The sequence below is a fragment of the Pongo abelii genome, chromosome 5 (assembly GCF_028885655.2).
Source record: "Pongo abelii isolate AG06213 chromosome 5, NHGRI_mPonAbe1-v2.0_pri, whole genome shotgun sequence".
Lineage (NCBI taxonomy): Eukaryota > Metazoa > Chordata > Mammalia > Primates > Hominidae > Pongo > Pongo abelii.
Genome location: NC_071990.2, coordinates 29,516,771 through 29,541,493, shown reverse-complemented (window position 1 = coordinate 29,541,493; position 24,723 = coordinate 29,516,771). Strand labels below are relative to the sequence as shown.

At 43.4% G+C, this 24,723-nt stretch overlaps 2 protein-coding genes, 1 non-coding gene and 2 pseudogenes across 3 annotated transcripts in view; 1 reads left to right on the top strand and 4 right to left on the bottom strand.

Moving 5' to 3' along the window:
• GABBR1 (gamma-aminobutyric acid type B receptor subunit 1) overlaps positions 1 to 9,688 on the top strand; it is a 45,447-nt gene extending 35,759 nt beyond the window's left edge. The window contains exon 24 of the mRNA XM_054556827.2: positions 8,648 to 9,688. The gene's annotated coding sequence lies outside the window, so the exon portion shown is untranslated. The remainder of the gene's footprint in view (positions 1 to 8,647) is intronic.
• On the bottom strand, positions 8,391 to 10,086 carry LOC100940232 (olfactory receptor 2H2). The gene is made up of 2 exons (XM_024248768.3): positions 10,079 to 10,086; positions 8,391 to 9,348 (listed from the first exon to the last, which is right to left on the bottom strand). Exons 1-2 carry the CDS (start codon positions 10,084 to 10,086, stop codon positions 8,391 to 8,393), a joined length of 966 nt encoding a protein of 321 aa, XP_024104536.3.
• A 4,111-nt stretch (positions 10,087 to 14,197) lies between these two features.
• Positions 14,198 to 14,715, bottom strand: LOC100462213 (large ribosomal subunit protein uL13-like; annotated as a pseudogene).
• Positions 14,716 to 14,896: 181 nt separating this feature from the next.
• Positions 14,897 to 14,980, bottom strand: LOC112134037 (small nucleolar RNA Z195/SNORD33/SNORD32 family). Its single transcript, XR_002915620.1, has one exon. It is a non-coding gene; the product is annotated as a small nucleolar RNA Z195/SNORD33/SNORD32 family (small nucleolar RNA).
• An 8,339-nt stretch (positions 14,981 to 23,319) lies between these two features.
• LOC100451203 (olfactory receptor 2H2-like) lies at positions 23,320 to 24,246 on the bottom strand (annotated as a pseudogene).
• Positions 24,247 to 24,723: the final 477 nt, after the last annotated feature.

Below are 24,723 nucleotides of genomic sequence, written 5' to 3'. Positions count from 1 at the left end.
TGTTGCCCAGGCTGGAGTGCAGTGGTGTGATCTTGGCTCACTTCAGCCTCAACCTCCTAGGCTCAGGTGATCCTCCTACCTCAGCCTCCTGGGTAGCTGGGACTGCAGGTACATGCCACCATGCCGGACAAATTTTTTGTATTTTTAGTGGAGATGGGGTTTTACCATGTTGCTCGGATCGGTCATGAACTCCTGGATTCAAGCAATCTGCCCACCTCAGCCTCCCTAAGTGCCTGGCCAAATTTTTGTTTTTTATAGTAGATTTGTGTATATTTTTTGGTAGTATCTACATATATTTTATACATTTATTTGTTGATGAAAAGAGTAAAATTTGTAAAATGTTTGAAGAGGTTTATTCTGAGCCATTTATGAGTGACCATGGCCTGTGACACAGCCTGAGGAGTTCCTGAGAACATGTGCCCAAGGTGGTTGGGTTACAGCTTGGTTTCATACATTTTAGGGAGCCAGAAGTTGTTGACAAAGACATAAATCAATACATGTAAGGTATACATTGGTTCAGCTCAGAAAGGCGGGACATCTCGAAGCAAGGGAGCTCACAGGTCATAGGGGGATTCAGATTTTCTGATTGCCAATTGGTTGAAAAAGTTAAGCTCTGCCTAAAGAGTTGAAGTCAGCAGAAAGAAATGCTTGAGTTAAGATAAGGGGGCGTGGAGGTGGCGTTGGGAGAGATGTTTGTGGAAGCAAAGATTCTTGTTATGTAGATGAAGCTTCCAGGCCTCAGAAAGAATAGATGGTAAATGTTTCTTATCGCACCTTAAAAGATGTCAGTAAAATCCCTCCTGGATCAGAAAAAGACCTGGAAGGGGAAGGGGATTCTCTACAAAATGCAAATCCCCATGACAAGAAATGGCTTTGCAGAGTCATTTCAAAATGTCAAATAAATATATTTTGGGGTAAAATACTTTGATTTCCTTCAGGGCCTGCTATCTGTGATGTGATGCTATACCAGAGTCAGGTTGGAGTTGACTATTTTATTGCTACAGAGAATCTTTTGTCAGTCTTATGATCTCTATTTTAATGTTAATGCTGGTCAGTTGTCCCTAAACTCCAGAGGAAGGAGGGTATCACTGGCATGTCTTACCTCTCTTCCTGTCAGTTAGGGGGCTTAGAATTTTATTTTTGGTTTACACATGACACACTTTTCTCTTATTTATTTATTTGAGATGGAGTCTTTGTCCCCCAGGCTGGAGTGCAGTGGCGCCATCTCGGCTCACTGCAACCTCCACCTCCCGGGTTTAAGCGATTCTCCTGCCTCAGCCTCCCAAGTAGCTGAGATTACAGGTGTGTGCCACCACGCCTGGCTAATTTTTTGTACTTTTTAAGTAGAGACGGGGTTTCACCGTGTTAGCCAGGATGGTCTCGATCTCCTGACCTCGTGATCCACCTGCCTCGGCCTCCCAAAGTGCTGGGATTACAGGCGTGAGCCACTGTGCCCAGCCCTATTTATTTTTTTAATTGAGGCTGGAGTGAGGTGGTGCAATCACAGCTCACTGCAGCCTCAACCACCTGGGCTCAAGAGATCCTCCCACCTCAGCCTCCCTAGTAACTGGGACTATAGGTGCGTGCCACCATGCCCAGTTAATTTTTTTTTTTTTTTCTTTTTGCAGAGATGGGGTTTCCCCATGTTACCCAGGCTGGTCTCCAACTCCTGAGCTCAAGCAGTGCATCCATCTTGGCCTCCCAAAGTTCTGGGATTACAGGCATGTGCCACAGCACCTGGCCTGTTAATTTTTCCAGTGCTTCTAAGCTATGTGGTTTGTCTGTGAGTTTTTTCAAATTGTCACAAATCTCCAAAAATTTTCAATATACTTACTGGAAAAAATCATGTGTGAGTGAATCCATGGAGTTCAAATCGTGTTGTTCTTAGCAACTGTATACCATCTTGGCTAGGTAAAGGAAAAGGAGTTTGGGACTTCTGGGTGAGTGGTAGATGGGCAGGCAAGTTATGGGAAAGTGACCAGGAAAATATGGAACGAAGTGGTTTAGTAAGGTTTGTTATGTGGATTTAAACTCTCTTCTCCATTAGTAGAGTCGTACCTTTACAGATAGAAAAGGTTTGTTATGTAGATTTAAACTGATGTCTTCTCCATTAGTAAGAGTTGTACCTTTACAGATATAAATTTATTTACAAAAGGAAAACTTGTACCCTGTTTTACAGCATTCCCTCGTCTGATGATTTTCAATTGTTAGCTCAAAATAATCCATATGCTAAAGATAGTTTGAGGTGGCATATACTGGTACCCTTCAAGGGTGAGCGATTAATTCTGCATAGGAGGAGCCAGAAGGTTTCCCCTTCCCTGGGAGATAGAAGGATAAGACAGGGCTGGGCCCTACACATAAGTATCTATTCATGATTCAGTGAGCCCTTCAGACGTTTGAGGTTTATTTTATTTTATTTTTGAGATGGAGTCTCACTCTAACTCCCAGGCTGGAATGCAGTGGCGTGATCTCGGTTCACCGAAGCCTCCACCTCCTGGGTTCAAGTGGTTCTCCTACCTCAGCCTCCCAAGCAAGGGGTTTACAGGCACCTGCCACCAGCCCTGACTATTATTATTATTATTTGTATTTTTAGTAGAGGCTTTTTTATTTTTATTAGAGACTTCATATTTTTAGTAGAGACGAGGTTCTTGAATAATGTTCCTTTAAGGCTTCCAACTCACATGTCACGTTAGAATGAATAGTTAAGTGCCTTCCCTCAGGAGACCTAAATCATGTAGGTTTGAAACATCTGTAAGGGATCCTTTTTTTTTTTTTTTTTTTTTTCTGGTTGTATTCAATTCAGTAGCTTCTGTATCTTTCGAAATAATCTCTACCTTCCTCCTTAATCATTTTGCTCCCCGGTGTAACTCCTTCCCCCACATCTCCCTATCTTAATGCACAACATGCTTATTTCTGTCTTTAGCCTTTTCTGTTATAGAACCAAACTGGGGTCTGCTTGCCTGGTGCAATAAAACCAGATACCTACACCAAGGATTGCACCAATAGAAAGAAAGGCATTGATTGCAGGACACTACACAGGGAGGACCAGGCAGCTAAACACTCAAGTCCTGGCCTCCCTGATGTCTTGCAGGCAAGGGTGTTAGCGGCACAATGTATCAGAGTTACATGGCATAAAAATATGTTAGCAGCTGCGAATCTGTACAGGTCTGCAGCAACCTCAATTTTTGCCTCCTCAGAAGAAAGAATCTGACTGAGGGGCATAAGGCAGAGTAAGAGACCGAGGCAAATTTTAGAACAGGAGTAAAAGTTTATTAAAAAGCTTTACAGCAGGAACAAAATAATGTAAAGCCCACTTGGAAGGGGGCCAAGCAGGCAACTTGAGAGATCAAGTGCATGGTTTTGACCTTGACTTAGGGTTTTATATGTTGGCATGCTTCCAGGGTCCCTTCTCCCCTGAATCTTCCCTTGGGCTGGGCTGTCTGCATGTACAGTGGCCTGCTAGTGCTTGGGAGGGGCCGCATGCATGGTATGTTTACTGGAGTAGTACACATGCTCCCTTGAGACATTCTTCCCTTACCAGGGAGTGTTCCTATAAGGTTATAAACCAGTTAAATGCTGCCATTTCTCCTCTTAGTGCCCATGCATGAGCCCACTTGCCCAGCTCCTGAGATCTTACCAGTTTCAGGTTTTTCTATTTATTGGGAGACTGTTTTTCCCTGGCACAGGCTGTGACCAATGATTATTTTAGAGAGACAGCTTAACAACCGCCTATCACCTGATGGTTGCCTGACATTCCTGGTGGGGAAGGAGGCCGTTTCCTACCTTACTTGTGTCTGACTAACTATTGTTAACATGAGTTTTTAAAGGCAGGGGTAAGGTAGTGTGCAGTGGCTCACACCTGTAATCCCAGCACTTTGAGAGGCTGAGGCAGGAAGATCACTTGAACCTAGGAGTTCAAGAACAGCCTGGGCAGCAAAGTGAGACCCCAACTCTACAAGAAATAAAAAAGTTAGCCAAATATGGTGGCATATGCCTGTACTCCCAGCCACTCAGAAGGCTGAGGTGAGAGGATCCCTTGAGCCCAGGAGGTCGAGGCTGCACTGAGCCATGATTATGCCACTGCACTCCAGCCTGGACAACACGGCAAGACCCTGTCTCAAAAAACAGGAAACAAAAAAAGGCAGGGGTAAATTTCAGAAAAGCAGAAGCTACAGGAACATTGGAAATCAGTGCATGGAGGTTCTACATTCTTTTTTTTTTTTTTTTTTTTGAGATGGAGTCTTGCTCGGTTGCCCTGGCTGGAGTGCAGTGGTGCGATCTTGGCTCACTGCAAGCTCTGCCTCCCAGGATCATGCCATTCTCCTGCCTCAGCCTCCCGAGTAGCTGGGACTACAGGCACCCACCACCACGCCTGGCTAATTTTTTTTTTTTTTTTTTTGTATTTTTTGTAGAGACGGGGTTTCACCGTGTTAGCCAGGATGGTCTTGATCTCCTGACCTCGTGATCCGCCCACATTGCCTCCCAAAGGGCTGGGATTACGGCCGTGAGCCACCGTGCCCGGCCTCCATATTGGTTTTGATCTAAAAGGGTGGGATATCTTGAATCAGGGGCTGACAGGTTATAGGTAGATTCAAAGATTTTTCTGGCCAGGTGTAGTGGGTCATGCTTGTAATCCCAGTGCTTTGGGAGGCCAAGGAGAGAGGATCCCTTAAGGGCAAGAGTTTGAGACATGGCATAAAAATATGTTAGCAGCTGCGAATCTGTACAGGTCTGCAGCAACCTCAATTTTTGCCTCCTCAGAAGAAAGGAGAAACATAACAAGACTCTGTATCTACACACACAAACTTTTTTTTTAATTAGAGGCTGAGGCAGGAGAATTGCTTGAGCCTGGGTGGTTGAGCTGCAGTGAGCTACGATTGCAACTGCATTCCGGCCTAGATAACAGAACAAAAGCCTGCCTCAAACAAAAACAAAAAAACCCCAAAATTTGCAGTTAGTTAAGGAAGAGAACATTTATTTAAAAATTTGGGGTCCAGTAGAAAAATGTTAACTGCCTAGGAGGTGTTACTTTCTCCAAGCTCCTCAGGAAGAAACTTAGAACAAAGAATGATGGTTAAAGTTCAGTCATTTTCCTGTCCTCTGAGGTCTATGCCAGCAGATTCATTTGGTGGGGTTCCGAGTTTCTGAGAGACAACTCAGAGACATATGTTAAGAGGTTATCTTTAGTTTCTATGAGGAAAGCAAACCTATTCAGAATGCTTAACTTCCTTGGCTATTGTCTTAGGCTGCTATTACCTTCTTGCTTTTCAAGTTGCTACTTATTTCTCAGAGCCAGCTAGGTGCCTGGAATTTTCCTTGAAGAAACTCAGGATTTTGCTTTATTTCCATGCTTGGGAGTCCACAAGCCCCTAAAGAGGGGGTCTTTGCAGCATCTCATTTCTACACAGTCAGCAAATACTTCTTCTTTTGTTTACTCTTCTGCGGTTCAAACCTCTCAGAAGCTTCCATGCTCACTGCTGCTCCAAGCACTCACACCCTTCATTCTTTAATTCTGTATTCCTGTAGACTCTTATTTGCTCCAATTCAGTTGTGTAACTGTCATGTATGCTGGAACTATGTGCCTGACCATCCCTATTTTCATTGGACATTGTGGGGGTTGTGATTGAGTAACTTTATATTGGATTTTCTCACAGAGTATCCAACAGATGACTGTCACATGGAAACTGAATGAATTTGGGATAAGAGATGTTAGTCCTAAGTCCTATGTTAAACCATTTATTCAACAAAGCAGATTCTTTTAGACTGCTTTATTTAATTCTCTGTTGCATTTCCCCTAGAGTCTGTCTAGAAACGATTTTACTATACACAAACATTACAGCCTCTGGCTGTAGGGAGCTGATAAACAGGAGAAAAATGTAGACATTTCTAGGTTCCAGTAAGAGAAAGCGGATAGAGGGGGTCATGAAATAAGGTCTTACTACAGTGATTTGAAAAGTGGAATTAAGCTTAGCCTTACCTATAGGGCTGAGATTATGATTATGATTATTTGAGATAGAGTCTCACTGTGTCACCCTGGCTGGAGTGCAGTGGCAAGATCTTGGCTCACTGCAACCTCCCCCTCCCAGGTTCTCCTGCCTTAGCCTCCTAAGTAGCTGGGATTACAGGCACACGCCACCACGCCCGGCTAGTTTTTTTTTGTATTTTTAGTAGAGACAGGGTTTCACCATGTTGGTCAGGCTGGTCTCGAACTCCTGACCTCGTGATCCGCCTGCCTTGGCCTCCCAAAGTGCTGGGATTATAGGCGTGAGCCACTGCACCTGACTGATTAGGATTATTAAATATAAAATGGGGGCTCTACATTAAGATTAGGATATGCTCTAATAATGAGGTCAAGGAGACAATAAGATTAACACAAGGATGGCTAGGATAAAGATTAGGATTATAATAGAATTAATGTTGCTGTTCTGTGCTGATGCCAGGATAAATGTTGAATCAAAATCATTTTATGTTGGAACTAGAAATAAAACTAAGATTTTCCTTTTTCTTATTTTATCAGCGTGTACTCAAAAGGGAATTTGGTATTGCTGCCCTTTCCAGGAAAAAGCTGGGAGACAGCATATGTGGGATTGGAAACCCAGAACCTTTTATATATTCTCTTTGGAGAGTAAGATTCATTCATTCATTCATTCATTCATTATTCATTCATTTATACATTTATAAAACTGGATGCCAATTTTATGCAAAATTCTGGTCCTTGCCTTCTGAGAGCCTGAAATCTAGTGGGTGAATAAGCCAGAAACACACACACAATCAACTGTAACACAACTTTTTCCAAAAGTTTTATTGTTCTATTGTTTCTTATGCTTTGAAGTATTTGAAAAACTCTTATTTTAAGGAAGCGAAACCCCTTCGGCTGGGGGATCATTTAGATATAGTTTTAGATTGAAATGATTTCCTCAAAGCTTGTTGAGAAGTTGAAGCTTTTCACCTGGGCTCGGGAGGCATTATTTTTACCAAAACGCAAGGTTAAGAGCATGGAGTCTGGAGCCAGTTTTCCTGGGTTCAAATCCTGTCTTGCACATTTTCAAGTGGTAACATAAATTCTGTGTTTTAGTTTTTACCTCTGAAAAAGGATAATAATATTATCTGCTTCATAGTGTTGTATAAGGATTAAATGGGTCAATATGTGTAAATTGCAGGGGGTTCCTGACTTTGACCATTTTTTGACTTTATGATAATGCAAAAGAGATACATTCAGTAGAAACTGTACTTTGAGTACCAATATAACCATTCTGTTTTTCACTTTCAGTACAGTATTCAGTAAATTACATGAGATATTCAAAACTTTATTATAAAATAGACTTTGTATTGAGGATTTTGCTGAACTGTAGGCTAATGTAAGTGTTCTGAGTATGTTTAAGGTAGGCTAGGCTAAGCTATGATGTTTGGTAGGTTAGGTGTATGAAATGCATATTCAACTTACAATATTTTCAGTATATGATAGGTTTTCTGGGAGGTAACATCATCATAAGTCAAGGAGCATCTGTACTTTAAGTGTTACTTGGGTTAACATAACAATTACATATCATAACAATATCTATGTCTTTGAGCAAAGTACAGTTCGGATGACCCTGGAGCAGAAGTCTGGGGTGTCACATGCAATACCATATTTGGCCGGTAGATGACACCAAGGTCCACAATGTGCCAGCCTAAACATGAAGATATTTTTGTGTCTTTTTGGCTGCTCCTTTACCTGTGATTTGTGGGCATTGTAAGAGAAGAAATAGAACTGAAGAAGCTAAGTTTCCTTTGTAAGGCTCAAGTCTGAAATACTGGGATATGTGATTATGGTGTGAAAGCAGCAGTATGTATTTGAGAGTTGCCTGACTGAAAATTATGGGGCCTGGATTTTAGTTCTGATGCTGTGGACACTGTGTGTTCCTGGGTGAGTTTCTGAACTTATCTGGGCTTCAGCTTCCCCTTCTCTTTTGCTGTTATTTGAGAAATAAAATAGAATGAGAATACAAAACAGACGTATAGCAAAGTGGGAAAAACATGAGGGAGAAGCAAAGAAGATATGGTAGGAATTAGAATTGGAGGTGACGGAATAGTGGGGATATGGCAAGGGAGGGGAATTAAAAATGGAAGTGATAAAAGTAGGAACATGACTATGGAGGCGAAGACTTAAAATAGAAAAAAATATAAAATATTATACTTGATGCCTATAATTTTTCGCGTAAAGATACCTCCCTTTACTACATTTCAGACGCTGTCTCTTGCACAAATACATGCACACACACAGACATGTGGCTTTCATCCATTCCCACAGTGTAATGGGTGTGAGGAAGGCAGAGGGGCAGGGAACTCAAACTTTCTGATAAAAGCACATAGAATCTCCTCTCTTTTAAAGCACATTAAGCAGCTCTCCCTCAGCTTTGTGTGAGCCCCATTTCCTTCCCCAGCAATCTCCTGAATGCCCTGGTTACCTCCTTGTTCCTCAGGGTGTATATGAGAGGGTTAAGTGAAGGAGTGCTCACTGCATAGAAGAGACCAAAGAACTTGCCCCTTTCTTGGGCATAGGGATTTTTGGGCTGGAGGTAGACAGCGATGACTGAGCTGTAGAACAGGGTGACCACAGTGAGATGGGAGGAGCAGGTCCCAAAAGCTTTCCTCTGCCCTTTTGCAGAGTTAATCCTCAGCACTGCCCGGGTAATGGCTCCGTAAGAGACAAGGATGAGGCTGAGAGGCACAACCAAGATGAAGACACTGGCAACAGCCATCTGGATCTCATTGTAGGAGGTGTCCCCACAGGAGAGTCGAATTAGAGCTGGGACCTCACAGACAAAATCATCCACCTGCCGATGGGGGCAGAAGGGCAGGCTCAGGGTGGATGGTGTCTGGACCACTGACTCCACTAGCCCAATGACCCAGGCCACAGATGCCAGCTGCCAGCACAGGCGGGGGTGGATGATGGTGGCGTAGTGGAGGGGCTGGCAGACAGCCATGTAGCGATCAAAAGCCATCACTGTCAAGAGGATGCACTCAGTGGTCCCCAGGGACAGGAAGATGAAGAGCTGGACAGAGCAGCCCAGGAAGCTGATGGTCTTCTTTGGGCCCCAGAGGTTGACCAGCATCTGGGGGACACAACTCGTGGTGAAACAGAGGTCCAAGAAGGAGAGGTTGGAGAGGAAAAAGTACATTGGAGAGTGGAGCCTGGGGTCCAGCACAGACAGCAGGATGATGAGTGTGTTGCCCACTAGGGTTAGGAGGTAGGAAGTAAAGACAACCACAAAGAGAGTCCTTTCCAGTGCTGGGTGTTCAGAGAAGCCCAGAAGGAGGAAGCCCGGTGTGGAGCTTTGGTTAACTATGGCCTGTTCTTGTTTGTACCTGGAGGGATGAGGCTGTCACCCCAGTGTGATTCAACCTGTCTTATCAAAACTCAGCCTGGGTGTTTGTGAGGTGACAGCAGGTAGGTGTTTCTCTTCTGTCTCTGCTCGCCCAGCCTCCCTTTCCAAGGCTTGTCACCATCCAGCAGCTCCTTCTCGTTCCCTGTTCTTCCTGGTCAAACATTGTCTAGTGAGAGTGAGGAATCCATGAATGTACTGGACAGCGGATGGATACTTCCTGGGTGAGGGCAAAGGAGGCTGATTAAAATATGCATTAATTAATTAATTCATTCATTCAGGGGAAATTTATTGAGTGCCACTATGTTCTGAATGCTGTTCTAGAGTTGTCTCTTATTTATTGGATGATCTCGTAAGGTATATTGAATGAATTTTCTGATAAGTTGTCTCTGTAGGCTCAATTATTGCTCTATTGGTTGAATGAATTATATAGAACTCTGTACATTCCATTTATTTTGTATTTTTTCATTTGCAGGTAAGCTTATCAGAGACAGTATTTTATCTATGAGAGAGATTTTGTTTTGTTTTAAGATATCCCTACTTATAGAGAGACCAGGTTTGTTGCCCTTGCCTTTTTAGCAACCTAAGTTTCTGAACCAACTGACTTGCAGGGAGGGGTGGAAATTGGTCCACATGCTTCATCCTTGCCATGAGTAGTTTACAAGTAGGAGGCAAGAGTGGCCACAAGCATGTTAAAATCACCAGGAGTTCACAGGAACATTATCGAAAGACTCCAAGAGTCACTCTCCCTAAATCCTGTAGTCTTTCAGACACCACCAAAAAAAGAGTCCAAAGTTTAAAGGCCAGTAACACCAATGTACTGGGTGAATGAAAGTAAAGGTTCTGTAGGATGACTGACCAATTTGGTTGGATATATCAGGGAAAGCTTCCTAGAGGAGGTGACTGGACTTTTTCCTTAAAATAGAGATGTATTGGGGCATAGAAGGTCAGCTGAGAGCTGGGGGTGGGAGACTGAAGCCACTCTGGCAGGTCAGAGACAAGGACTCAGGGTCTTACAGGACCTTAGGAAGGCCATGAGGGGAGCAGATGAGACGGTGGGCCACCCCACAAATGTGCCATGGAGCTCAGAGGATGGCAGGAGTGTCTTCCTCTTACAGGGTCCCCATCTTGTATTAAGCTCTATCACATCTCCCTTTTTGCCAGGACTCTCTGCCATTGTCTCTGTCTTCTTCCTCTTTCTCCCATTATTCTTTTCTCGCTTAAAATGTATTTTTAATTTTCAAAATATTGTTACGTATTTAAACAACCAGGTTAAGGAACTGAGCAAATGTTTCAAGTATCTTAGAAGCTTCTGTGTGCCCCTCCCTGCTCTCTCAATTTTCTCAATTTGTCACCCCTCAAGATGTCACCACCATTCTATTTTTTTTTTTTTTTTTTTAGACAGAGTCACGTTTTATAGCCCAGGCTGGAGTGCAATGGCATGATCTCTGCTCACTGCAATCTCCACCTCTTGGGCTCAAGCTATTCTCCTGCCTCAGCCTCCCAAGTAGCGGGGATTACAGGCACTCAAGACCATGCCTAGGTAATTTTTGTATTTTTAGTAGAGACGGGGTTTCACCATGTTGGCCAGGCTGGTCTCAGACTCCTGACCTCAGGTGACCTGCCCGCCTCGGCCTCTCAAAGTGCTGGGATTACAGGCATGAGCCACCGTGTCTGGCCTCTAAATTTTTAATTATGCCTTCACTTTCATTTTTTGAGATGTATTTCACATACCATAAAATTCGTCCTTTTGAAGTGTGTAATTTAGTGGTTTAAAGTATATTCACAAGTTGTGCAACCAACACCATTTACTTCCAGAATATTTCATTACCCCCAAAAGAAACCTCATGCTCATTGGCTGCCGCCCCCTGCTTTGTTTTCTTTGTAATATAAAATTCTTTGCATGTAACCTTAAACAATAGCCAACTGTTTCTTATTCATCCGTCATGTGTCATCCTAATTCATTTTCTACATTTCTAACTTTGTCATTATCTTGGCATTTCATTCCTTTCCTTTCTCTGCTATATTGCTGAATCTCTTTAGATTACAACCTTTCTTAGTGACTCTTTGTTTCCATTTCCCTCTTTGATCTCTGTCTTTTCCACTCTCATTATTTTTCTCCTACTCCTTTTCCTTCTGACATATTCATGCATTGGTCTATGCATTTATTCATTTCTTGAGCCCCAAAGTGCCAGCATTGTGTTAGGAGCTGGGGAAGGATTTGGGAGGTCCCTTGAAAGGGGTTTATGATAGTCTAGTGACCATGAGCTACCCTTGCTGTTAGTAGCTACCATCAAAGCATGGTGATAAACAACTCCCTGAACATCTGGTTCTCACAGTGACCCTACAAAGAGATATAATTATCCCAATTTTACCAAAAAGTGAACAGTCACAGATGGGACAAGAGACTTGTAGAAGGTTACCTAGTCAATAAGTGCTAGGACTAGGATTTTAGAGTACGTTTAACTCCAAATCTGGTGCTCCAGTGTTGACGATAGGTGGAAACTGATATCTCACAGCCAAAGAGCAAAGGTTCTACTTACCTTCAATCAAATAAAAATCTCTTCTGCTACCAGCAATTCCCCATGACAGAGCTCTTAATTGGTGCCCAGCCTCCACTTGTACATCAGGAAGAAACAAAAAAATAAAAAGGAATGGGCATCCTTGAATGGGCAACTGCATCTCTGGTCACAATAGGGATTGCTAATGCTGACCATCTGGCACTTTTCTAAGCACACATGTGTGTGATGAGCTGGAGCTGGCTCAGATTATCTCTTGATTAGTAAATTTTTAGGAATTTTGTGAGACAGTTATTAAACCGTCAGTGGCTTGAGACAGCCATGGCAGGAATATTTACACTATGAAAATTGGCAAACACTACAAATTAGGGCTCTCCCCATTTGCCACCAACCAAGATGTTTATTAAACATTTACTCTATGCTGCTGATTGTCCTTCACAACTCTACATATTATTCTCTTCCTTCCAATATGAAGAAGTTGAAACAAAGAAATATAAATAACTTTCCCAAGGCAGTATAGTTAGTAAGAACCAGAGCTGATGTTTGAACCCAAATCTGCTAACTGTAGAGGGTGTGCACCAACCAAAGCCCACCAAATTTCTGCAGGGAGGATGAAGCCAAGGTCAGAACTTTGCCATCGAGTTCTTTGCCAACAATTTTCCCCCTCAGTCTAGGGAGAGGTGTGCCTCTGTTTTAGTGGCATTGGAGGTAGAAATGTTGACATGGTATGGTGGTAGAGAGAGGGATCCCACGGAGGGAAACAGCTGATTAATTCTGCTGAGACCCTAGGGTCCATAGCCCACAGACAATTCATTAGCCACTAATTATGGTCAAGGGGGCAGGGGAATATCTATAGGAAATATGCCAACAATAGTCATCACTTTGGTAGGTAAAAGAGGTCACTCACTGCTTCTTTCTGTCAACAGGAAGAAAAAGGACAGTGTCTCTCCTCCCCACCACCTCCAGTGAGTCCCGGGCATCCTGGTAGTCCTCTCAGGCTTATGATTCATCCATTCAGGACCTCAGTTTTTAAAGTTCTCAGCTTCCTCCTTTTCTATTTAGTTATTCTGAGATGGACCACACTGTAGTAACAGAATTATAAAGCTCTGGGTTTGGAGAGTACTTAGAACATTTAGCCAATCTTCATATTACTGAATCGTTATGCTTCTCTTCCATTAGAAAGGGAGCCTATGAGATCAGCTAATAAATGGCGTGTACTAGGTCCATGGATCTACCCAGTAGTCATTTCTGCAGTCTCTAAATCTGTAACTGGAATGCACATGCTTGTCAGTTGGCAGAATCCCCACATAGTTATTTAGTCTGTGGAGTACGAGCTACAGATTGAAGTGGAAGCCCTGAATCTACACCTCTTACCACAAAGACAGTGAATCAAGACAATATCACAATTCAAGGGAAATGGCTGATTGAGGCCACCTTTAAAGGATGCAGGGGTTTGTTCCTATCATATTTCACATTTAATTCACCAGTCTGGTCGCTACAAAAATCAGATGCATCTCGAAAGATGACCAGACTAGCACAAACTCAACCAAGAAATAGCTGTAATTGCAGCTGTTGTGCCTGATTAGCATGGTTTCAGGTCCATGTTATATAGCTATTAATCTGGCGAATAATGTGTTCTTTTCTTTTCTTTTTGAGATGGAATCTCACTGTTGCCCAGGCTGCAGGGCAATGGCACGATCTTGGCTCACTGCAACCTCCCCATCCCAGGTTCGAGCGATTCTCCTGCCTCAGCCTCCTGAGTAGCTGGGACTACAGGCGAACGCCAGCACGCCTGGCTAATTTTTGTATTTTTAGTAGAGACAGGGTTTCACCATATTGATCAGGCTGGTCTTTAACTCCTGACCTCATGATCTGCCTGCCTCAGCCTCCCAAAATGCTGGGATTACAGACGTGAGCCACTGTGCCTGGCTGAATGTGTTCTTTTCAAATACTATCAGGAAGGAAGACCAAAGGCAGTTTGAATTTACAGGGTATGGATATAAGTGTACATTTACGTTTACATTTCTGCTTCAGTACCATGTTAAAACTCTCCCGTCATAATAGGGTCCAATGGGACATGGATGTGCTGCAAGTCCAGGCAAAAAAGCCTTGATTTACATCATTTGCTGATTTCTGCAGTGTAAATATTCTCACCATGGCCAATTTAAAACTGTCAATGTGATATTACTGAAAATGCAGAGTTGTAGAGAAATGTACAGTAACACACCATTACACAGAAGAATGTATAATACAGAGGGTTTTTTGTTTTTTGTTTTTTGTTTTTGAGGAATAAACAAACGGTCTTTATTAGGCTCAGACCAGAAGTCCACTGGGTCTTGAAGAGACCTGTGTGTATTTGTCAATTTTCTTTTTCATGTTCTTTTCCACCTATTTCTGTAGCCTCATAAGCTGTTTCTTCTTCTGGTAGTGGATCTTGGCCTTCTCCTTCCTCTTCTCCAGGGTGGCTGTCACTGCCTGGCACTTCCAGCTAACTTCATGAGCTCGGTGTCCAGGCGGACAAATTTTCTTGTAGGCTTCAGACACACAAGTTTGAGGGCAGCAGGAACCACCAAAGCTTTTTCTTGTCATGGGGTGGTGGAATGCCATCAGACACCTTGAGGTGGTTCAGGGCAGCCTGGCCTTGGTGAGTCTTGTGGGGCAGTGGGCCTTGCACCATCCACCAGAAGATGCGGCTAGGGCCGAGAAATGGCAGGGCCTCGAGAAGGGTTAGTGTTCATCCGCTTGCGGAGAAAGCCCAGGTACTTCAACTTGTTTCTGTAGAACTTGCCAGAAATGTTGATGCTCTCACAGTGCACGACCTCTACCTTCTGGCCTAGAGGGAGGGAAAGGGTTGGGAAGTGCTGAGGGTGCCACCTGAAGGCTCTCCCTCTACCTGTGACTGCACACAGGCAGTGATGGCCACAGCAGAGTTCATGTTTAAATTAAAAGATAGCCTAATGGAAAATCACTTCCGAACCAGGAGGACCGCACCCCAGGAACAGGAGTGGCTGGCAGGTCTCAGAGCAGTGCATGGGGTTGGTCTCATGGCCATGAGACTCAAACGAAAGATGGTGATTGTTGCTCATCACCAATCCAGAATATTTTTATTATACAGACAACGTTATTTAGTATTTTTATTATATAGACATAACAGATATAAATAACCAGAAGAGTATAGAAAATATGGTAAGATAGTTAAATACCTAGAAAATGAAGAGCTTAGGGATTTGTTACCTATATCTTAAAATAACTTATTTTAAAATAATAGTCATGTTTAACAACTGGTTTGCACAATTTCTGAAAATTTAACAGTTGGCTCCATGAGGCAGTATGAGCTAGCTGCAGCACACCACTGAACGTGGACCTTCTGGACATTCTGCAAAACATGACATTGTTCCACTGTATCAACAATATCTTATTAATCAAACAGAATAAGCCATGAGGGCAAGCATATTGGTGGCACTGGTAAGACAAACGCACTCCAGAGAGTGGGAAATATACCCTTTGAAGATTCAGCATCCTCCACATCTTTGAAGTTTTTAGACTTTGTGCCAGGACATCCCTCTAAAGTAAGAACACATTATTGCTTTTCACACTTCACACTAGTAATGCAGAATTGGAAAGAGATGCACAGTAACACACTATTATACAGAAGAATTTATAATACGGAGGTGTTTTTTGTTTGTGTGTTTTTTGGAATAAACACTCTTTATTAGGCTCAGACCAGGAGTCCATAGGTCTTGAGGAGAACTGTGTGTATTTGTCAGTTTTCTTCTCCACGTTCTTTTCTGCCTGTTTCTGTAGCCTCATAAGCTGTTTCTTCTTCCAGCAGTGAATCTTGGTCTTCTCCAGGGTAGAGAATGCTTGGTTGTCCTATTTAGGATCTAGAGGAAGCATATTCCACACTCATGAGAATACCACATGGAACAGTTTACTAGCGACTACTGAAGCCCAGAGCAGACCTGGGGTCCGCTGCTGTTCTAAGCTGTCATATCAGCCGTGTAGTACTGCTTTGGCCATGTGACTCAATACACTCTGGGGCACTAAAAGTATCAGTGGTGGGAAAAGATACAGTGTGGCATTTTGGGCAAGCCTTGAAAGGAAAATCACAACATAGATCCCTGGGGTTCTTGATCAAATCTATGCTGTCTGCTGCAGGAAAGTAAACCCCATTAGGAAACAAGTCCTAGCCTGCTCTTGGGCCTTACTAGAGACAGAGCTCCTGATCATGAGACATCAAATGGCTATTAGGCTAGAACTGTCCATCATGAGCTGGGTCCTGTCAAATCAATCAAGTGATAAGGTCTGGTGGTTGCAACATCATCAGTTATAAGAGAGAAGTAGTATATCCTGGATCAGTCGTGGGTGGAAATGGAGGGCAAATGCAAGGTGCTGAAGTGGGGGGCCCAGATTCCCATGTGCTCCACACTGTGGCCTTGGTACTTCCCAACTTGCTCATACCAGTGGCTCATGGGAGTGTTCTAGTTATTTATTGCTGCATAACAAAGTCTCCCCAAATTTAATGGCTTAAATGAACACAAACCTTATTGTATCTCACATGTTGTGGGCCAAGAATTTGGGAGGAAATTGGCTGGGTTTCTTTATATTTCATGTTGCATCAGCTGGGATCCCTTGGAAGTATTCAGCTGGCAGGTGGACTTCTCTAGAGGGTCCGAGACAGCTTCACTCACTTGCCTGGCACCCTGGTGGGTTCACTGTAAGTTTGGGCTCATCTTCTCTGTCTTCGTGCTATCTCAGGGCCTTTCTACATGGTCTGCCCATGTAGACTTTTTACTTGGAAACTCAGGACTCCAAGATAGCAAGGAGGAACAGCCAGTTCTCTTACAGGCTGGCCCCAGAGCTGGCATGGTGTCACTTCTGCCACGCTGTTTTTGTCAAAACAGACATAGACTAGCACAGATTCAAGGGGAGGGGAAATAGATAGCCCTCCTGATGGGATGATTGTCCGATAGTTTGTAGCCATCTTTAATCTGTCATGGGGGGAGGGGTACTTTATAATTGGCTAATGGAGGAAAAATGAGATGACCTTGGTTCATGGATGTATCTGCTGAACACATTGGTGTGAGCTGAAAATGGACTGCTGCTGCATTATAGCCGCACTCAAGAGTAGTTCTGGAAGACAGTAGAAATTGTAAATCCTCCCAATGGGCAAAGCTTTGAGTAGTGCACCTGATTATCTATTTTGTGTGGAAAGAATAATGGCCTAATGGAAGAATATTTGTGAATACATGGGCAGTGGCAAATGGCTTGGTTGGTTGGTCAAGTGCTTGGAAGGAGGAGGTTTAGAAGATGAAGAACAATGAAATTTGAGGAAGAGGTGCTTGGATGGATTTATGAAAATGGGAAATCTTTTTATTTATGAAATTGGGAAAATTGTGAATATCTTTGTGTTACATGCTAATGCCCACTAGAAAGCATCCACAATAGAAAAGGCTCTAAACAACCAAGTAAACAGTGACTATAGGCCAGTTCACACTAAGCAGCCTTCTCCACAGGCCACCCTAGTGCTGGTAAAAATGGACTTATGAAGGCAGTAACTATGGTGGCAGGATGCAGGTCTGTATGTATTCAACAGCATGGCTTTCACTCACCAACACTGATCTAACTCCTGCAGCTACTGAATGTGCACCCTGTCAGAAACAAGCAAATGCTGCCCTTAATATGGCACTATATTCTGGGCATGAGTTTGCAGATCCAGGATTCAAATTGGATTTGAATCCAGACCATCTGATGCTGCACAATGCGAAAGGGCTCCGTGTATTTGTAGAAAACCCCCAAACTGACCATTTTCTCCTACTATATTCTCAACATTCAACACTTCTAGTCACCAAAACATGTTGGTTTTTATTTTATTTTATTTTATTATTTTTTGAGATGGGAGTCTTGCTCTGTTGCCCAGGTTGGAGTGCAGTGGCGCGATCTCGGCTCACTGCAAGCTCTGCCTCCCGGGTTTATGCCATTCTCCTGCCTCAGCCTCCCGAGTAGCTGGGACTACAGGCGTCTGCCACCACGCCCGGCTAATTTTTTGTATTTTTAGTAGAGATGGGGTTTCACCTTGTTAGCCAGGATGGTCTTGATCTCCTGACCTTGTGATCCGCCTGCCTCAGCCTCCCAAAGTGCTGAGATTACAGGGCTGAGCCACCGTGCCCGGCCAACATGTTGGTTTTTCTCCCAGACTGACCAATAAATTCTTCAGTGGACACCAACTTGGTGTCCTATAATTCAATTCAATTCACTTCTGACATTATTCACCTGGAGATAGAGTGAGATCCCACAGGTTAAAGGATCCCATAAGACTACTCCCCACTTTAGGTGCCAATCACAAGTCCAAGCTTCTGGAACTTCTGACCTACTGGGAACCCTATTGGGGGTTCCCACATTCCCCTCCTTGGGTTTGATCATTTATTAGAGCAGTTCACAGAATACATGAAAGCTCTTTAGTTCAATTTACCAGTTTATTATAAAGGATATTCCACAGGATACAAATGAACAATGAAATAGAAGAGATGTACCGGAAAAGGTGTGTGGGAAGGGTTACAGAGCTTCTGGGGCATGCCGCCCTCTCAGCATTTCTGTGTGTGCACCAGCCTGGAAGTTCTCTGAGCTCCGTAGTTCAGGGATTTTTGTGGAGGCTTTGTCAAATAGGTATAGTTGATTATTATTATTATTTTTTATTATTATTATACTTTAAGTTTTAGGGTACATGTGCACAATGTGCAGGTTAGTTACATATGTATACATGTGCCATGCTGCTGTGCTGCACCCATTAACTCGTCATTTAGCATTAGGTATATCTCCTAATGCTGTCCCTCCCAACTCCCCCCACCCCACAACAGTACCCAGAGTGTGAGGTTCCCCTTCCTGTGTCCATGTGTTCTCATTGTTCAATTCCCACCTATGAGTGAGAATATGCGGTGTTTGGTTTTTTGTTCTTGTGATAATTTACTGAGAATGATGATTTCCAATTTCATCCATGTCCCTACAAAGGACGTGAACTCATCATTTTTTATGGCTGCATAGTATTCCATGGTGTATATGTGCCACATTTTCTTAATCCAATCTATCGTTGGACATTTGGGTTGGTTCCAAGTCTTTGCTATTGTGAATAGTGCTGCAATAAACACACGTGTGTATGTGTCTTTATAGCAGCATGATTTATAGTCCTTTCGGTATATACCCAGTAATGGGATGGCTGGGTCAAATGGTATTTCTAGTTCTAGACCCCTGAGGAATCGCCACACTGACTTCCATAATGGTTGAACTAGTTTACAGTCCCACCAACTGTGTAAAAGTGTTCCTATTTCTCCACATCCTCTCCAGCACCTGTTGTTTCCTGACTTTCTAATGATTGCCATTCTAACTGGTGTGAGATGGTATCTCATTGTGGTTTTGATTTGCATTTCTCTGATGGCCAGTGATGATGAGCATTTTTTCATGTGTCTTTTGGCTGCATAAATGTCTTCTTTTGAGAAGTGTCTGTTCATATCCTTTGCCCACTTTTTGATGGGGTTGTTTGTTTTTTTCTTGTAAATTTGTTTGAGTTCATTGTAGATTCTGGATAGGTATAGTTGATTATTAACTCAATGTCTAGCCCCTCTCAATTTTCTGGAAAATTAGGGTAGAGCTGAAAGTTTCAAACTTCTAATCATGGCTTGGTCCCTCCAGTCAGAGTCCCCATTCAGGGGTCCACCAAGGGGTCACCTCATTAGAACAAAAGATGCTCCCATTACCCAGGAAATTCCAAGGGATTAGAGCTCAATATTAGGAACTGATATATTTGATCAAAGACCGAATATTAGAACAAAAGACTCTCCTAGCACCCCTGTTGCTCAGGGAATCACAAGGGCCTTAGGAACTCTGTGCCAGGAACTGGGATCAAAGGCCAAATATGTATATCTTATTATATGACAATATCACAGCCTCTTGGCCACCGCATTATTCTGCAGCCCATGACTGCAATAGCTTTTTGGATTATATTCAGATGCTTTTCACATGTGGCTATAGACTCATGTACCATACTCAGTGATGATCTCAGAATTACATGTCATTTTGCTATGAGTCTCTCCCAAGTTTAGATTTTTGAAAAATCTTTTGGTTTCATATTATATTATGGGATATATTAGCAATCTCTGATAGTTTTGTGGCATATTAAATATTTATGGATGAAGCAGCTTTGGGAGCAGATAATGGATAGGGTGTTTATAACTAACCTAATTTAAATTTTATTATAGTTACTACATTACTATGGCTATTTTGCATGGCAATTAATGAAGAGCACTGGAACTGATTCCTACTGGGGCATAAACTTGTAGCCACTTCTGCCTTGAGCTTATTAGCTGCTTAAAATTTACACACATGCACACACATACACACAATTTATTTTGAATATGTAAAGCACACACAGCTGTAACATTTAAAAGACAGGCAAAAATATAAAGTGAAAAGCAGATTTATCTTCCATGTCTGTTCTTCAAGTTACTGCTGTCGATGATGTCATAGGGCTCACCAGCTCCAGAAACAGCTTCTTCTGCAGGAACCTAGGAGGCTTCCAAGACACAAAGGGATTTTACTTCCTGCTGAACGAAGTTGGTAATGGCTTTCTTGACTCCTCTAGACCTTGCGACCGCTGGATCCCAGTTGGTGTAATCTGCCACACTCTTTGGAAGGAGCAGGCGTCATGGGCCCAGAGCTTGAGCCGATTTCTTCTCCTTGACACGGCGATCTTGTCTAGGGGAGGCTGGCACAGAGGTCTGCAACCATGGGCCAGCTCCGCCCTGCTCTGCTGTCAGCCCGCGCTGGAGGCCAATGCTTTCGTGAGGATGCAGGCCCTAGGATTTCTTTCCATAAATATAGTCTATCCTCCATTCCCATGGGTTCTGCATCCACAAGCAAACATGAATTGAAAATACAATATTCTCAGGATGCTAAACTCATGGATGTGAGAACCGACTTTTTGTATTTGTGAGTTCTGCAAGGTCAACTTTGGGACTTCAGCATCTGCAGATTTCGACATCCAAGGGGTGTCCTGGAACTAATTCCTTGGGGATACTGAGGGGTGACTGTAATAAATATTCGTTAAATACCTACTATGCCAGATACTATGCCAGGCACTAAGAGTATAAGGATAAGTGGGCCAAAACCCTGACCCTCACTTTCCTTACTGTGTACTTTGAGAGGTAGACAATTAAAAAGATCCTGTTACTTCATGGGAAGTGCTTTTTGTTGGTGGTAGAGAGGAGCTGGAGGGGAGAGTCTTCCAAAAAGAGGGAGGAGCACGTTCAAAGGCTAAAGGTGGCAGAGAGCCTGGTGTGGTTCATAAACTTGCACTTGCAGGTAGGTCTGTGAACTTGCAGGATTCTAGGTGGTTGAGCCTTAGGAGGTGGGGATCGTAAGGTCTGGAAAACAGGCACCCGATCTAGGAGTTTGGGCTCCACATTTTATTACAGGGGGAATCTATATATTATTTTTGGCTAAGGGAGTAACATATTCAAAATTGTACTTTGGAATGATTACTCTGGTTCAACATGGATAATCAATTTGAATCGGTCAAGACTGGAGGCAAAGAGGCAGTTAGTAGTCATTCATATCATCCACCAAATATTTCTGGTTCCCTTTCCTGCCACATGATTGGTTTATTTCCCCTCACCTTGAAGTTATATGTAGCCATGAGATTTGCTTTGGTAAATGACCAATGAGTCAAAGTGTTATGCCCTTCTGATTGGAAACTAAGTGCTAGTTTGCCATTTGTCATGCTTATTATTTCCTTCTTTCCCAGCACCTAGGAGTGTTTGAGATGTTGGGTGTTCTGTCAGTCCACATCTTGGGGTGAGGATGACAAGGCAGAACCTCTGGTTGGATGACAATGGGCATGCAGCAGCAGCAAGAAATAAACCTATGCTGTTTCAAGTCACTAAGGATTGGTATTGTTATCACAGCATAACCTCTTTCCTGAGAGGAAAGAGGAGAGAATGGTTCAGTTCTAAACAGATTTTCCATCACACTCTCCATTCCATTCATGTGAGGCTTTGAGAAGGTAATGAATGTAGATCAACTTGAAAAAGGAAATAAGATTTCATAGAAGTTGGGGCTTACACTGCTGCTCCCTTTCTTCTGAGGCCCTTGCTCCATCCAGGCTCCATTGCAGCACTTTATTACTTACAATTGGATTTCATTTTTGTGCCTGGCTAGTAGAGGTTGGTCAGAATTTCAGAACTGCACTAGAAAATGGATGCAGGACAGCTGTTGCCACTGTGTAGCCACTGAAGAGCAGACTCACACCTCCTCATGGTCACTGTCATGCAGAGGTTGAGAGGAGGTAAAGGAAAATCATCTCCAGGAATGGGAGCACATTTTCAGGATTTGGCAGGAGATTAGTGTTGTGATCCCTGGAAAGTTGGATGATCAGGAAACCTACTAGGACTGGAAAAATAGAGTTTTCTGCCTGATAACCCATTTGGGTATAAATCCTAATGATGTTGGTATATTTATAATGGTGTAAAACCAACAGCATGCACTTGGTAAGTTAACAGATATGCATCTCAATTTAGGTCTAACAAATTGCTGTGTGTTCTTGGGTGAAATTACTAAATTCTCTGAGCGTCAGCTTCCTGTCAGTCCACCTCAAGCAAGTGGAGATGAACCATCCTGATGACAAAGGAAAGAAGACATTGTAAGAATCAGAAGTGGCTGGGCGCCGTGGCTCACTCCTATAATCCCAGCACTTTGGGAGGCTGAGGCGGGTGGATCACCTGAGGTCAGGAGTTTGAGACCAGCCTGGCCAACATGGTGAAACCCCGTCTCTACTAAAAATAAAAAATCAGCTGGGCGTGGTGGCATGTGCCTGTAGTCCCAGCTACTCGGGAAGCTGGGGCAGAAGAATCGCTTGAACCCGGGAGGCGGAGGTTGCAGTGAGCCGAGATCGCACCACTGCACACTCCAGCCTGGGAGACAGAGTGAGACTCCATCTCAAAAAAAAAAAAAAAAAAAAAAAAAGAAAAAAGAAAAAAGAAAAAAGAATCAAAAGTGATGGTAAAATGATGATGATAATGTGACAATTGGAGAGGGGTTACATAACCAGAAATAGGCATGGTGCAGTTGGAGAACCTGTAATGGAGGAGAAGAGAGTTAAAAACCAAATTGAAAAGAAAATAAAAATATAGAAATTAAATATTAAAAATGGGCAGGTATGATAATCTTTTTGAGCGTTAGATGTTAATTAAAGATACCTACCTCCTCTTACCTGACTCTTAGTCTTTCTCTGTCTCTTTCTCTCTCTCACACACACTAATATACTGTGACCCACTGTAAACGCTTTGATGGGTGTATGAAAGGTAGTATACTTGGGAGCTCAAACTTGTTCACAAAAGGATAAATAATTTCTTCTTAATTTAGAAAGCACATTAAGCAGCTCTCCCTCAGCTTTGTGTGAGCCCCATTTCCTTCCCCAGCAATCTCCTGAATGCCCTGGTTACCTCCTTGTTCCTCAGGGTATATATGAGAGGGTTAAGTGAAGGAGTGCCAACTGCATAGAAAAGACCAAAGAACTTGCCCCTTTCTTGGGCATAGGGATTTTTGGGCTGGAGGTAGACAGCAATGACTGAGCTGTAGAACAGGGTGACCACAGTGAGATGGGAGGAGCAGGTCCCAAAAGCTTTCCTCTGCCCTTTTGCAGTTAGTCCTTAGCACTGCCCAGGCAATGGCTCCATAAGAGACAAGGATGAGGCTGAGGCACAGCCAAGATGAAGACACTGACAACAGCCATCTGGATCTTATTGTAGGAGGTGTCTTCACAGGAGAGTCGAATTAGAGCTGGGACCTCACAGACAAAATCATCCACCTGCCGATGGGGGCAGAAAGGCAGGCACAGGGTGGATGGTATCTGGACCACTGACTCCACCAGCCCAATGACCCAGGCCACAGATGCCAGCTGCCAGCACAGGCAGAGGTGGACGATGGTGGCATGGTGGAGGGGCTTGAAGATAGCCATGTAGCGGTCAAAGGCTATCACCGTCAGGAGGATGCACTCAGTGGTCCCCAGGGACTGGAAGATGAAGAACCGGACAGAGCAGCCCAGTAAGATGATGGTCTTCTTTGGGCCCCAGAGGTTGACCAGCATCTGGGGGACACAACTCATGATGAACAGAGGTCCAAGAAGGAGAGGTTGGAGAGGAAAAAGTACATTGGAGAGTGGAGCCTGGGGTCCAACACAGACAGCAGGATGATGAGTCCACCGGGGTTAGGAGGTAGGAAGTGAAGACAACCACGAGGAGAGTCCTTTCCAGTGCTGGGTGTTCAGAGAAGCCCAGAAGGAGAAAGCCTGGTGTGGAGCTTTGGTTAACCATGGCCTGTTCCTGTCTGTATCTGGAAGGATGAGGCTGTCACCCTAGTGTAATTCAACCTGTCTTATTAAAACTCAGCCTGGGTATTTGTGAGGTCCCAGTAGGTGGGTGTTTCTCTTCTGTCTCTGCTCGCCCAGCCTTCCTTTCCCAGTCTCATCACCATCCAGCAGTTCCTTCTCATCCCCTGTTCCTTCTGATCAAACATTGTCTAGTGGGAGTGAGGAAACCATTAATGTGCTCAACAATGGATTGAGCCTCACACTGGTGCCTCTGACTTCCTGACTGAATGCAAAATGGCTGATATGAAGCGTAGATCAGCTAACTAGTTAGTTTTTATTAATTTTGCAAAAATTTATTAAGCACCTATTATGTTTGATTGCTATGCTACTACTGAATTTTCCCTTTGTTATGTGTGGAAGGAAATACAAAGAAATGTGTGTTCAGTGAGTTTCCTGATTGTAAACATTATTAGAGAATTCA